The 14,860-nt window shown below is 44.8% G+C and overlaps 1 protein-coding gene across 3 annotated transcripts in view; it reads left to right on the top strand.

The window, feature by feature from the left end:
• Positions 1-14,860, top strand: part of LOC139559532 (sodium/potassium-transporting ATPase subunit beta-1-interacting protein 4-like) — a 132,932-nt gene that overhangs the window by 63,241 nt on the left and 54,831 nt on the right. For all 3 annotated transcript variants that reach the window (XM_071375612.1, XM_071375613.1, XM_071375614.1), the window contains exon 4: positions 12,226-12,423. In XM_071375612.1, the coding sequence (XP_071231713.1) occupies positions 12,226-12,423 (198 nt within the window). The remainder of the gene's footprint in view (positions 1-12,225; positions 12,424-14,860) is intronic.

Below are 14,860 nucleotides of genomic sequence, written 5' to 3' on the forward strand. Positions count from 1 at the left end.
CAAGAACTCACTGCTGTAATGGTCCAGGTTACAAAGTGGCTCAGTGACTCATGTTTGCATCTCAATATAAAAAATGCATGTTCCTCACGAAGAGGGCAACAGATGCTACTGAGCCAGATGTCTGTGTCAGGGGAAAAGCTCCAGGTGGTATCCAATTTTAAGTACCTTGGCATCATAGCTAATTCCAACCTCTCTTTTGAAAAGCGGGTGAAAGAGGTATCTGAAATATCCAAATTCAAACTAGCTCATTTCCGAACTATACATTTTTTTTGACTACAGAGGTAGCAAAACTGTACTTCAAATCTATGATACTCCCCTACTTAACATACTACCTGACTAGTTTGGCCCAAGCTTGCTGTACAACATTAAAACCCATTCAGTTTGTCTGCAAACAGGCTCTCAAAGTACTTGATAGGAAACCCAATAGCCATCATCACTGTTACATCCTCAGAGCTCCTTAGTTGGAAAAATCTTGTGCAATACATCGACGCATGTCTTGTATTCAAGATTCTAAATGGCCTGGCTCCCCCTCCACTCAGTAATTTTGTTAAACAGAAACCCAAACCTATGGCAGCAGATCATGTCTGGAATATCCTGCCATCAGACACACACAACTCAACTGTACCACCTATCACACCTTAAAAAATAACATGAAGACATGGTTAGAGGCCAATCAGACTAGTGAAAATAATCCCTAGCTGTGTATTACCGCATTCCATGTTGTCTGTGGCTGGTGAGGCGTGGAAACACTTTGTTGCTTTTATGTATTTTGTTTTGTAGCTTTTTGCATGCTATCAATCAAATTCAATCAAATGTATTTATAATGCCCTTCTTACATCAGCTGATGTCAAAGTGCTGTACAGAAACCCAGCCTTAAACCCCATACAGCAAGCAATGCAGGTGTAGAAGAACGGTGGCTAGGAAAAACTCCCTAGAAAGGCAAGGAACATAGGAAGAAACCTAGTGAGGAACCAGGCTATGAGGGGTGGCCAGTCCTCTTCTGGCTGTGCTGGCTGGAGATTATAACAGAACATGGCCAAGATGTTCAAATGCTCATAGATGACCAGCATGGTCAAATAATAATAATCACAGTGGTTGTCAAGGGTGCATGTCAGCACCTTTGGAGTAAATGTCAGTTGGCTTTTCATAGCTGATCATTAAGAGTATCTCTACCGCTCCTGCTGTCCCTAGAGACTTGAAAACAGCAGGTCTGGAAGAGGGACAGGTCTGGAACAGGTCAGGGTTCCATAGCCGCAGGCAGAACAGTTGAAACTGGAGCAGCAGCACGGCCAGGTGGACTAGGGACATCATGCCAGGTAGTCCTGAGGCATGGTCCTAGGGCTCAGGTCCTCCGAGAGAGAGAGAAAGAAAGAGAGAAAGAGAGAGAATTAGAGAGAGCATACATAAATTCACACAGGACACCGGATAAGACAGGAGAAATACTCCAGATATAACAGACTGACCCTAGCCCCCCGACACATAAACTACTGCAGCATAAATACTGGAGGTTGAGACAGGAGGGGTCGGGAGACATTGTGGCCCCGTCCGACGATACCCCCGGACAGGGCCAAACAGGCAGGATATAACTCCACCCATTTTGCCAAAGCACAGCCCCCACACCAATAGAGGGATATCTTCAACCACCAACTTACCATCCTGAGACAAGGCCGAGTATAGCCCACAAAGATCTCTGCCACGGCACAACCCAAGGGGGAGCCAACCCAGACAGGAAGATCATGTCAGTGACTCAACCCACTCAAGTGACGCACCCCTCCTAGGGGCGGCATGGAAGAGCACCAGTAAGCCAGTGACTCAGCCCCTGTAATAGGGTTAGAGACAGAGAATCCCAGTGGAGAGAGGGGAACCGGCCAGGCAGAGACAGCAAGGGCGGTTTGTTGCTCCTGCGCCAGACTACACTCAATCATAGGATCTTACTGAAGAGATGAGTCTTCAATAAAGACTTAAAGGTTGAGACAAAGTCTGCGTCTCTCACATGGATAGGCAGACCATTCCATCAAAATTGAGCTCTATAGGAGGAAGCCCTGCCTCCAGCTGTTTGCTTAGAAATTCTAAGGACAGTAAGGAGGCCTGCGGCTTTTTCAAGAGATGCTTTATTACTGCCACTTTTAGTGAGTTTGGTACACATCCGGGTGATAGGGAGCCGTTTATTATATTCAACATAGGAGAGCCAAGCACAGGAAGCAGCTCTTTCAGTAGTTTAGTTGGAATAGGGTCCAGTATACAGTTTAAAGGTTTAGAGGCCATGATTATTTTCATCAATATGTCAAGAGATATAGTACTAAAACACTTAAGTGTCTCTCTTGATCCTAGGTCCTGGCAGAGCTGTGCAGACTCAGGACAACTGAGCTTTGGAGAAATACACAGATTTAAAGAGGAGTCCGTAATTTGCTTTCAAATGATCATGATTTTTTCATCAAAGAAGTTCATGAATTTATCACGGCTGAAGTGAAAGCCGTTCTCTCTTGAGGAATGCTGCTTTTTAGTTAGCTTTGCGACTTTTTTTTGAATGTTCTTATTCTCCTCAATTAAGTTGAAAAAATAGGATGATCGAGCAGCAGTGGGCACTCTTCGATACTGCACGGTACTGTCTTTCCAAGCTAGTCGGGAGACATCCAGTTTGGTGTAGCGCCAAACCTGAACAGTCCTGGCCAAAACCTGACAGAATCCCCCCCCTAGGAACGGCTCCTGACGTTCCTACCAGCCTTCTCAGGGTGGAGGACCCTGAACTGACGAATGAGGTCAGGGTCCAGTATGTCCTTGGCAGGAACCCAGGAGCGCTCCTCGGGACCGTAGCCTTCCCAGTCCACCAGATACTGCCAGGACCGCTGCACCCGGCGGGAATCCAGTATCCGATGGACGGTATAAGCCGACTGGCCTCCGATGATACGGGGCGGAGGGGGAGGTCTGCCTGCCGGGATAAGGGGAGAAAAAACAACAGGTTTTAATAAAGAAATGTGAAACGTGGGATTAATTTTAAGGGATCTGGGTAAGTGCAGGCGAAAAGTAACGGGGTTCACTTTTCTGGCAACCTTAAAGGGACCGATGAATTTCTGGGACAGTTTGCGAGACTCCACCCGTAGCGGTAAATTCTTGGTTGAGAGCCATACTCTCTGGCCGAGGCGCAGGGTAGGCCCGGGACGGCGACGTCTGTTGGCTTGTTGTTGGTACCTCTGTGAGGAACGCAGAAGATTAAGACGGGCCTTCTTCCACGTAAGCCGACAGCGTCTGATGAACCTCGAGGCTGAAGGCACACTGACTTCTGCCTCCTGGTTCGGGAACAATGGAGGAGCATAGCCAAACTGACACTCGTGCGGGGACATACCAGTGGAGGAGGAGCACAAGGTGTTGTGCGCGTACTCGGCCCAAACCATGAAGGACGACCATGTGGACGGGTTGTTGGAGACCATACATCTGAGGGTGGTTTCCAGCTCTTGATTCATCCTCTCGGTTTGGCCATTGGACTCCGGATGGTACCCTGAAGATAGACTGGCAGTGGCCCCTATGAGTTGGCAGAAGGCCTTCCAAAACCTTGAGGCGAACTGGGGACCTCTGTCGGAAACCATATCTTGCGGAATGCCGAAGACTCGGAACACATGGTTAATCACCAACTCAGCCGTTTCCTTGGCAGAAGGTAACTTAGTCAAGGGAACGAACCTGGCCGCCTTAGAAAACCTGTCGATGATGACTAGGATAGTTGTATTACCATGGGACGGAGGAAGGCCAGTAATAAAGTCCAATGAGATATGGGACCAGGGTCGGTGGGGAATAGATAGAGGGTGAAGGAGTCCTTGAGGGCGGAGGTGAGAAGATTTGCCCTGGCAGCACACGGAACAGGCCTTGACGAAAGTGGCAACGTCTTCTTTTATGGTGGGCCACCAGAACTTACGCTGGATGAACTCCAAGGTGCGACCTACGCCCGGGTGACAGGTGAGGCGAGAGGAGTGCCCCCACAGAAGGACTTGGGACCTTGCTGCCTTGGGAACAAACAACCGATTGGCAGGACCTCCTCCAGGGCCCGGTTCGATGGCTTGGGCTTGTTTCACGGTATCCTCCACTTGCCACGAGATCGGAGCCACGATCTTAGCGGCCGGAAGGACAGTCATGTCAGTATCTTCTCGAATGGCAGGAGAGTAGATTCGTGACAAGGCGTCCGGTTTGAGATTCTTCGACCCGGGTCTATAGGTGAGGATAAACTGAAATCGGCTGAAGAAAAGAGACCATCGAGCTTGTCTGGAGTTCAACCGCTTCGCCTGCTGGATATACTCCAGATTTTTGTGGTCCGTAAGCACTTGAAACGGTTGAGAAGCCCCCTCGAGCCAGTGTCTCCATTCCTTCAATGCCATCTTAACCGCTAGGAGTTCACGATCCCCCACATCGTAATTCCTCTCGGCCGGGGTAAGCCGGTGAGAGAAGAAGGCGCAAGGATGAAGCTTCTTGTCTTCACCCCTCTGAGACAGGACAGCTCCAACCCCAACCTCTGATGCGTCTACCTCCACCACAAAAGGTTAATCCGCCGTTGGTAGTGTCAGAATGGGAGCAGAGAGGATGCGCTGCTTGAGTCCTTGGAAGGCCGTCTCAGCTTCTCTTCCCCACAGAAACCTTGTGTTGCCACCCTTGGTTACAGCTGAGAGAGGGGCTGCCACCGAGCTGAAGTTCTTGATGAACTTGCGGTAAAAGTTAGTGAAGCCCAGGAAACGCTGAACTTCCTTAACGGACTTGGGGGTAGGCCAATCCGCTACCGCCCCTACCTTCGTGGGGTCCATCTGGACTCGACCGGGTTCCACTACAAATCCCAGGAATTGTACTCGGGAGGAATGGAATTCACATTTTTCCGGCTTAACGTACAAATGGCTGTCAAGGAGGCGTTTGAGTACTTGTCTGACATGCTTAGTGTGTTCTTGAAGGGAGCTCGAAAAGATGAGGATGTCATCCAAGTAAACAAACACGAAGATGTTAAGCATATCCCTAAGCACATCGTTTATGAGCGCTTGGAACACAGCTGGAGCGTTTGTCAGGCCGAAGGGCATCACCAAGTATTCGTAGTGACCAGTAGGCGCGTTGAAAGCGGTCTTCCACTCGTCACCGGGTTTGATCCGCACAAGATGGTATGCGTTCCGCAGGTCAAGCTTAGTGAAGACCACTGCTTCCTGGAGCAGCTCAAAGGCTGTGGCCATAAGGGGTAGCGGGTAGCGGTTACGGACGGTTATGGCATTAAGTCCCCGGTAGTCGATGCAAGGACGTAATCCCCCGTCTTTTTTGGCCACAAAGAAAAACCCTGCTCCCGCCGGCGAGGTGGATGGACGCATGAGGCCTGCTGCCAGAGAGTCCTTGATGTAGGTATCCATAGCAGCTCGTTCGGGAGGAGATAGGGAAAAGATCCGACCCCTGGGGGGGCATGTGCCCGGAAACAGGTCGATGGGGCAATCGTAAGGTCTATGGGGTGGTAGTTTGGTGGCCCTCTGTTTGCTAAATACCGGTTTGAGGTCATGGTAACACTCGGGAACTCGGGACAGGTCGATGGATTCTAGAGACTCGGGAGGGGAACTCGGGGAACTTGGGAAGATACAAGTGGCTTGGCACGTAGGACCCCACTGCTTGATAGTGCCCACAGACCAGTCGATGTGAGGGTTATGGCTGTGAAGCCAGGGGTATCCAAGGACGAGAGGGAACTCGGAACACGAGGTCAGATGAAAGTTCATCACTTCCTGGTGTTGGGAAACTGAAAGTCGCAAGGGGGTAGTGACACGAGTGACAAGTCCAGATCCCAAAGGGCTTCCATCCAACGTAGTAACCCTTATGGGATCACTTAGAGGTTCAGAGGGAACGCCATTTTCCTTCGCCCAGACACCATCCATGAAGTTACCTGCGGCTCCAGAGTCTACCAAGGCTTGAAGGGGAAGCTCGTGGTTGTCCCAGGAAAGGGTAACTGGAATGAGCAGGCGGGAGTTGGATGGATGGGAGGAGGTTATGTTTCCCGTTACAGTCCTCCCAGGCCTGCACGGGAGAGTGCGTTTTCCCTGGAGCCCGGGACACGTGGAGAGGAAATGGCCCGGTTTGCCGCAATATAGACAGCATCGCTCCCTCATCCGGCGGTCTCTCTCAGCCTGGGAGATGCGTCCAACCTGCATGGGTTCCGGTGGAGTCAGCGAGGATAAAGGTGGAGACTCGGAGCTGGGACCGATAGGAGCTAGGGTGAGATATCTACGGTTGAGCTCTCTCTCTCTCAGACGCAGGTCTATGCGTGAAGCCAACTTGATCAGGGACTCGAGGTTGTCTGGTGGTTCCCGAGTGGCCAGTTCATCTTGGATGGTGTCGGAAAGACCCTTCAAAAAGCACACTGTGAGCGCCTCGTCGTTCCAGCCGCTCGCTGCTGCCACCGTGTGGAACTGGATGGCATAGTCCGTCACGCTGCGCCGACCTTGGCGGAGAGTCAGGAGCTGTTTGGCTGAGTCAGGACCGCTGGTAGGACCTTGAAACACTCGCTTGAATTCTTCAGCAAAGGTAGAGTAGCTGGCACAGCAGGGACTTTGGGCATCCCACACAGCAGTAGCCCAGGCTAGGGCTTTTTCCGACAGCAGGGTGATGATGTATGCTATCTTGGACCGGTCGGTGGGAAACGACGAGGGTTGCAGCTCGAAGGAGAGAGAACATTGGGTAAAAAAAACCTTACAAACACTCGGATCACCTGAGAACCGTTGGGGAGGCGGCAGACGAGGTTCAGCCAGGGGGTTAACTGCCACGGGCACTTGAATCTGATGAACTGGAGCAGAAGCGGTTGCAGGAGAAAGTTGATCAGAAATCTGCTTTAGGGAAGTCATCATCTCCGACAGAAGTTGAGAATGTCCAGCCAGTAAGGCCTCTTGCTGAACCAGAGCAGCTTCGTGACGTTGGACAGTCCCCTCGTGGTGGGACAGCATGGGAAAAAAGTCCTGGGTACTGGCTGCCTCTGGGTTCATATTAATGGCTCAGTGTTTCTGTCAGGACCCGGTGCGAGAAACAGTCACTAATAATTGGCAGAACCCAGAAGATGAGGCAGACACAGCAGTACTAGAGATGGTGGTTTAATAAAAAATAGATATCTTCCAAAATACAAAAGAAAATCCACAAAGTGGTAAAAACAGCAAGGGAAAAAACAAACCTCAAAAGATCAATCCAAAAATACACGAGAATAAAACCAGAGAACCTCTGGAAAATTCAACAAGAGAAAAATGTTCACAAAGGCTGGGGCTGGGTGCTAACATACAAACACTGAGCAAGGAACTGAGGAACACACAGGGTTAAATACTAACAAGGGAATGACTTACAGGTGCAAACAATAATTAGGGCAAGAAAAAACAAAAGGTACAAAAAAGGTGCAAGGGGGACATCTAGTGAACAAAACCTGAACAGTCCTGGCCAAAACCTGACAAATTTTGTGGAAGCTTGCTTCAGGTCTCTGGTATTTTCTGTATACAATGGAGCTAGTTGCTTATGACAAATGTTTTTTGTTTTTAGGGGTGCGACTGCATCTAGGGTATTACGCAAGGTTAAATTGAGTTCCTCAGTTAGGTGGTTAGCTGTTTCTTTTACTCTGACGTCCTTGGGTAGGTGGAGGGAGTCTGGAAGAGCATCCAGGTATCTTTGGGTTGTCCGAGAATCAGTAGCACGACTTTTGATGCTCCTTGGTTGGGGTCTGAGCAGATTATTTGTTGTGATTGCAAACGTAGTAAAATGGTGGTCCGATAGTCCAGGATTATGAGGAAAAACATTAAGATCCACAACATTTATTCCACGGGACAAAACTAGGTCCGGAGCATGACTGTGGCAGTGAGTCGGTACGGAGACATGTTGGACAAAATCAACTTTTGGAATTGGTCTGTGGACTTTTCCATGTGAATATTAAAATTCAAATTTTTGGTGACTTTATCTGCCATGACAACAATAGGTAGTCCGATTAGGAACTCAGTGAGGAACGTTGTATATGGCCCAGGAGGCCTGTAAACAGTAGCTATAAAAAGTGATTGAGTAAGCTGCATAGATTTCATGACTAGAAGCTCAAAAGACAAAAATGACTTTTTTTTGTAAATTGAAATTTGCTATCATAAATGTTAGCAACACCTCCGCCTTTGCGGGATGCACGGGGGATATGGTCACTAGTGTAACCAGGAGGTGAGGACTCATTTAACACAGTCAATTCATCAGGCTTAAGCCATGTTTCAGTCAGGCCAATCACATCAAGATTATGATCAGTGATTAGTTAATTGACTATAACTGCCTTGGAAGTAAGGGATCTAACATTATGTAGCCCTATTTTGAGATGTGAGGTATCACAATCTCTTTCCATAATGGCAGGAATGGAGGAGGTCTTTATTCTAGTGAGATTGCTAAGGCGAACACTGCCATGTTTAGTTTTGCCCAACCTCAATCGAGGCACAGATACAGTCTCAATGGGGATAGCTGAGCTGACTACACTGACTGTGCTACATATTGCTTGTTCTATGTTGCTCTGCTCTGCTTGTGCTCACTGCTCATTGATTGTCTGTATTATTATTGTAAATGTTTTTTAATAACCTGCCCAGGGACTGCGGTTGAAAATTAGCCGGCAGGCTAAAACTGCCACTTTTACTGAAACGTTGATTAATTAAAGTTTACAATTGGCTCATTCATCCCCCTCCTCTCCCCTGTAACTATTCCCCAGGTCGTTGCTGCAAATGAGAACGTGTTCTCAGTCAACTTACCTGGTAAAATAACGGTAAAAAAAAATAAAAAATAAAAATAAATAAATAAAAAAATTAAAAAAATAAAAATGTGCACTGTCCCTGTAAATAAAACTCAAACTGCAATCCACTTGAATGACCAGACATTGTTCCACGTAATGGAAGATTCTAATGCAAGAATATATTAACTTCCTGCTCAAATTCACTGGTGTTACCTGAACTATAAAACCCAGCAACAGTAATCAAAAATGATCACAGAACTTTTCTGATTCAACTATTCAGACCTCTACTGCAAATGTCCCTCTGAATCCCTTACAGTCCGATATAGCCCAGCGAGCTCACTTTCACCAGCTCTTGTATTCTTACCAGTAGGAAAAAAACTATATACTGTATATAACCCTGTCGTGTCTTTAGCTATGCCAGATTAAGTGATATGACCTGCTATTCTATTAAATCCTTTCTCTGTAAGTAATATTACCTGATTGAGCTAATCATGTAAATGTAATTAAGTATAAAGTCGGGGCACCACGAAATAATATTTATAGAGCAGAGCAGTTATCTATAAACTCTTAAAGACCTAGTAATATTTTACATCAATAGCAGTCAATATTAATCGTCACCTTATTTCAGTCTCATCTGAAAGTTGTAAATTCTTGGTTATCTTCACGAACCCTGGCTAACAAGTTGAATCAGCAATACAAAATTGGGTTTAATTATTTATTTACTAAATACCTAACTAATCACACAGAATTACATATACACAGAGTGGATCATACCCTCAGATGATTCGTTGAGGGCCCATTTAGACAAAGGATACAAAGGTCTTTTATAGCCAAGATACACCCCCTTCAGTCTACATGACAAACAACAGATGTATGTAATGGGTAACAAGGTTAAGATTTGTATGAAAGATACTTATAATTCAAAGCAGACAGTATCTGCTGTAAAAACTGTTCTCATTGTGTAGAGACCAGGGTCTGTCCCTGGAGTCATCTCTCCCTGGTACCTTATAGAACAGAAACATTAACTCATGCTCTGGAATGCAGTATCCCCCAAAGACATCGTAAATCTTCCAGAGGCCCATCCTCAGTAGAACACACACAGATGAGCGTTCTAACAACCCGTTATTCTGTTGCATAAAACAACCATTTGATGCAATAACAGCATTATTACAATCTTGTCATTTCTCCACCATCCTATCAACCAAAAACACAGAGAACCAGTAAACCTTAGCTTACGCCTTCACTATGGCGAAACACTCAAACAATACAGAAATACACTAAGAAAAAAGAAGGAACAGCATGTTAAAAAAACAGCTCATTGTGATTGAAGAATCAATAGAATCAAAACACTTCTGAGAAAATTGGAACACACGAAACAAACAACATGAGAGCTATCTACCCAAAATGGAGACGTATGAATAAACCTACAACCTTTTTGGACAAATAACAAAGAATCAAGAGCAAAAACATATACATGGTAATTTACTAAACTTAGAATCAGCTATTAAAGACTACCAGAACCCACTGGATTCTCAAATTATATTGAATGAGCTGCAGGACAAATTCCAACCCCCCCCAACCCAAAAAGCCCTGTGGTGTTGATGGTAACTAAATGATAAAATATACAGACCACAAATTCAAACTGGCTGTTCTTAAACTCTTCAACATTACCCTCAGCTCTGGCATCTTCCCTTTATATTTGGAACCAAGGCCTGATGACCACAATCCACAAATGTGGAATATGTGAGAAGTAATCTCTGAAAAAATCCTCTGCAATATCATCAACAGCAGACTCCAACATTTCCTCAGTGAAAACAATGTCCTCAGCAAATGTCAAATTTGTCTTCGTAACAGAATACCGTACGACAGACCACGTATACACCCTGTACATCCTTATTGACAAAAAAAACACAAGCAAAGTCTTCTCATGCTTTGTTCATTTCTAAAAACCTTTTAACTCAATTTGGCATGAGAGTCCACTATATAAATTGATGGAAAGCGGTGTTGGGGAGGAGTGCACATGACAGTTGAAAATAGCCAATAAACACACAGATGTCTTTCCTCAGAGCCGTGGGGTGAGACAGGAATGCAGCTTGAGCCGGACCCTCTTCAACATATATGTAAATTAATTGGCGGGGGCACTAGAACAGTCTGCAGCACCCGGCCTCACCTTACTGGACTCAGAAATCAAATGTCTACAGTTTGCAGATGATCTGGTGCTTCTGCCCCCAAACAAGGAGGGCCTACAGCAGCATCTACATCTTCTGCACAGATTCTGTAAGACTTGGGCCCTGACAGTGAATCTTAGTAAGACCAAAAAACTTGAATTCCAAAAAAGGTCCAGCAGCCAAGACAAAACATATACAAATTCTACTGTTGAACTAGAACACACAAAGAATTACAGCTACCTCGGCCTAAACAGCAACACCACAGGTCACCTCCACAAAGCTGTGAATGATCTAACATACAAGGCAAGAAGGTTCTTCTATGCCATCAAATGGAACATAAAACTCAACATCCAAATTAGGATCTGGCTCCAGGACAGAAACACAGACCCAACCAAATTATGAGAAAGCAAAAAGATAACTTTTTGACACACTGGAAAAAATCTACCAAAAAACGGAGCAAATTGGAACGCTATCTGGCCCTAAACAGAGTGTACACGATGGTAGAATACCTGACCTGTGACTGACCCCAAATTAAGAAAATCATTGACTATGTGAGCATAGCCTTGCTATTGAGAGAGGCCACCATAGGCAGACCTGACTCTCGAGAGAAGACAGTCTGTGAACCCACTGCCCACAAAATGAGGTGGAAACTGAGCTACACTTCCTAACCTCCTGCCAAATGTATGAACACATTAGAGACGCTTTTTTCCCACAGATCACACAGACCCACAAATATGTCCACTGTTAGTCGAAATACCGCAGTGTGCAATCACAGCAGCAATATATGTGACCCGTTGCCATGAGAAAAGGGAAAACAGTGGAGCACAAATTGTAAATACAACCTAGATTTATCTGTTTATTTATATTCTCTGTCATACTTCAACTACTCGCACAGTGTTACAACCCTGTACATAGCCAATAATGTAACATTTGAAATGTCTATATTCTTTTAAAACTTTTGTGAGTGTAATGTTTACTAATGGTTCCCTTGTTTATTTCCCTTTTGTTTGTCTATTTAATTTGCTATTGCAGTGTAAATATATATTTCTCATTGCCTCTAAAGAGAGAGAGAGAGAGAGACTTCAAATTAACTATTCCTGACAGCAACCCATTGTCCTGTGTTAATAATGCATGTACTGTTGCTGCGGGGCAACTGTGGGGTTAGATTTCTGTATTGGGGTATTGATTGACGTGTGTGAGTGTTTCTGTGTGTATATATACTGTATATATGTGTTTGTGCAGGTCCTTGTTTGTGCCTATCTATCCACAAATGTGTGTGTATGTTTGTCTCTGTGTCCTTTCTTACATGTTAATATGTGTGTTTATTTCTTGTTACAGGAAAGTGACCTGCTGACGTTTAACATCTCGGCTCACCACTCGTGGTGGAGTGAGCGCGGTCCAGGGTGTGTGAGGAGAGAGATGACCCAGCCAGGGGTGGGCACTGTGGACAGCCAGTCCTACATCTCTGTCATGGGCTGTCTCATGGAGTACCAGTACATAGAGGTCCTACACAGTGCAACACAGATCCTCATCGCTGTGAGTAGTGGTTTTCTATCTTTATGCATACACACATCAAATCAAATCAAATGCTATTGGTTGCACACACGTATTTATCAGATGTTATTGCGGTTGTAGCGATACGCTTGTGTTCCTAGCTCCAACATTGCAGTCAAATCTAACAATTCACAACAATAAACACAGATCTAAAAGTAAAAGAATGAAATTAAGAAATATATAAATACTAGGACGAGCAATCTATGTATGTATGTATGTATGTATAGGTGGATATACACACACAAGGTACCAGTCAAAAGTTTGGACACACCAACTCATTCCATGGTTTTTCTTTATTTTTACTATTTTATACATTGTAGAATAGTAGTGAAGACATCACAACTATGAAATTACACATATGGAATGATGTAGTAAGCAGAAAAGTGTTCAACAAATCAAAATATATTTTATATTTGATTCTTCAAAGTAGCCACCCTTTACCTTTATGACAGCTTTGCACACTCTTGGCATTCTCTCAACCAGCTTCACGAGGTAGTCCGCTGAAATGCATTTCAATTAATAGGTGTGCCTTGTTAAAAGTGAATTTGTGGAATTTCTTTCCTTCTTAATGTGTTTGAGCCAATCAGTTGTGTTGTGACAAGGTAGGGATGGAATACAGAAGATAGCCCTATTTGGTAAAGACCAAATCCATATTGTGGCAAAAAACAGCTCAAATAAGCAAAGAGAAATGACAGTCCGTCATTACTTCAACCTGTCTAGGACTGGAACCCCGTTCCGCTAGCGGAGCCCCTCGCCAACAGCCAATGAAATTGCAGGGTGCCAAATTCAATCAACAGAAATCTCATAATTCAATTTTCTCAAACATACAAGTAGTAGACATCATTTTAAAGATAAAATTCTCGTTAATCCAACCACAGTGTCCGATTTCAAAAAAGCTTTTCGGCGAAAGCAGAACATATCATTATGTTAGGTCAGCAACTAGTCACAGAAAGCAAACAGCGATTTTCCAACCAAAGAGAGGAGTCACAAAAAGCAGAAATATTGATAAAATGAATCACTAACCTTTGATATTCTTCATCAGATGACACTCCCGGGACAACATGTTACACAATACATATATGTTTTGTTCGATCAAGTTCATATTTATATCCAAAAGCCTCAGTTTACATTTGGCTTTGCCTCCAAAACATCCCGTGAATTTTCACAGAGCCACATCAAATCACAGAAATACTCATAATTAACATTAACAAAAGATACAAGGGTTATTCACAGATTTAAACTTAATGCAACCGCTGTGTCAGATTTCAAAAAAACTTTACGGAAAAAGCAAACCATGCAATAATCTGAGTACGGCGCTCAGAGACCAACACAACCCAAGAAGATATCCGCCATGTTGGAGTCAACATAAGTCAGAAATAGCATTATAAATATTCACTTACCTTTGATGATCTTCATCAGAATGCACTCCCAGGAATCCCAGTTTATTATGATTATTTCTGTGAATTCATGTGGCTCTCTGCAATATCACTGCATGTTTTGGAACTACTGAATCTAACACGCCAATGTAAAATAAGATTTGGGGATATAAATATGAACTTTACCGAACAAAACATACATGTATTGTGTAACATGAAGTCCTATGAGTGTCATCTGATGAAGATCATCAAAGGTTAGTGATTAATTTTATCTCTATTTGTGCTTTTTGTGAATCCTCTCTTTGGCGGGAAAAATGGCTGTGTTTTTCTGTGACTTGGTGGTGACCTAACATAATCGTTTGTGGAGCTTTCGCTGTAAAGCATTTTTGAAATCAGACACTGTGGCTGGATTAACGAGAATTGTATCTTTAAAATGGTGCCTAATACTTGTATGTTTGAGAAATTTGATTTATGAGATTTCTGTTGATTTGTATTTGGCGCCCTGCAATTTTATTGGCTGTTGGCGAGGGGTTCGGGGTTCCGCTAGACAGGTTAATCAGAGACATGTTGGACTTGTCGAGAGGTTCTAATGTGAACTTTGGACTGGTCTCTTTAGATCAAGAGAAGGCTTGATAGTGGACCATGAGTATCTATATAATGTGATGTCTGTGTTGGTATGCTGAAGCGTCATGTATGGTCAAGGTGGGAGGGGGACTCAGTAGGCCAGTCTGGGTGAGGCGGGGCATTAGACAAGGATGCCCTCTATCGGGGTAGCTATATACACTTGCCATTGAGCCTTTATTGGGCCTCCTACGCAGGAGACTGCAGGGAGTGTGCTGGACAGGCATGGGTGTGTTGACAGGCATAGCAGTGTCGGCGTATGCAGATGACGTGTCTGTGATGGTCAGGGATGGGCAGGATATGCAGGCACTAGAGACTAGTCTGAAGGTGTACAAGGGATCTTCGTCAGCTAAGGTGAACTGGGGCATGAGCAAAGTTCTGTTATTTGGAGCATGGGGGTATAGACCACTCTCTCTGCTTCC

This window comes from Salvelinus alpinus, chromosome 30, assembly GCF_045679555.1.
Source record: "Salvelinus alpinus chromosome 30, SLU_Salpinus.1, whole genome shotgun sequence".
Classification (NCBI taxonomy): Eukaryota; Metazoa; Chordata; class Actinopteri; order Salmoniformes; family Salmonidae; genus Salvelinus; species Salvelinus alpinus.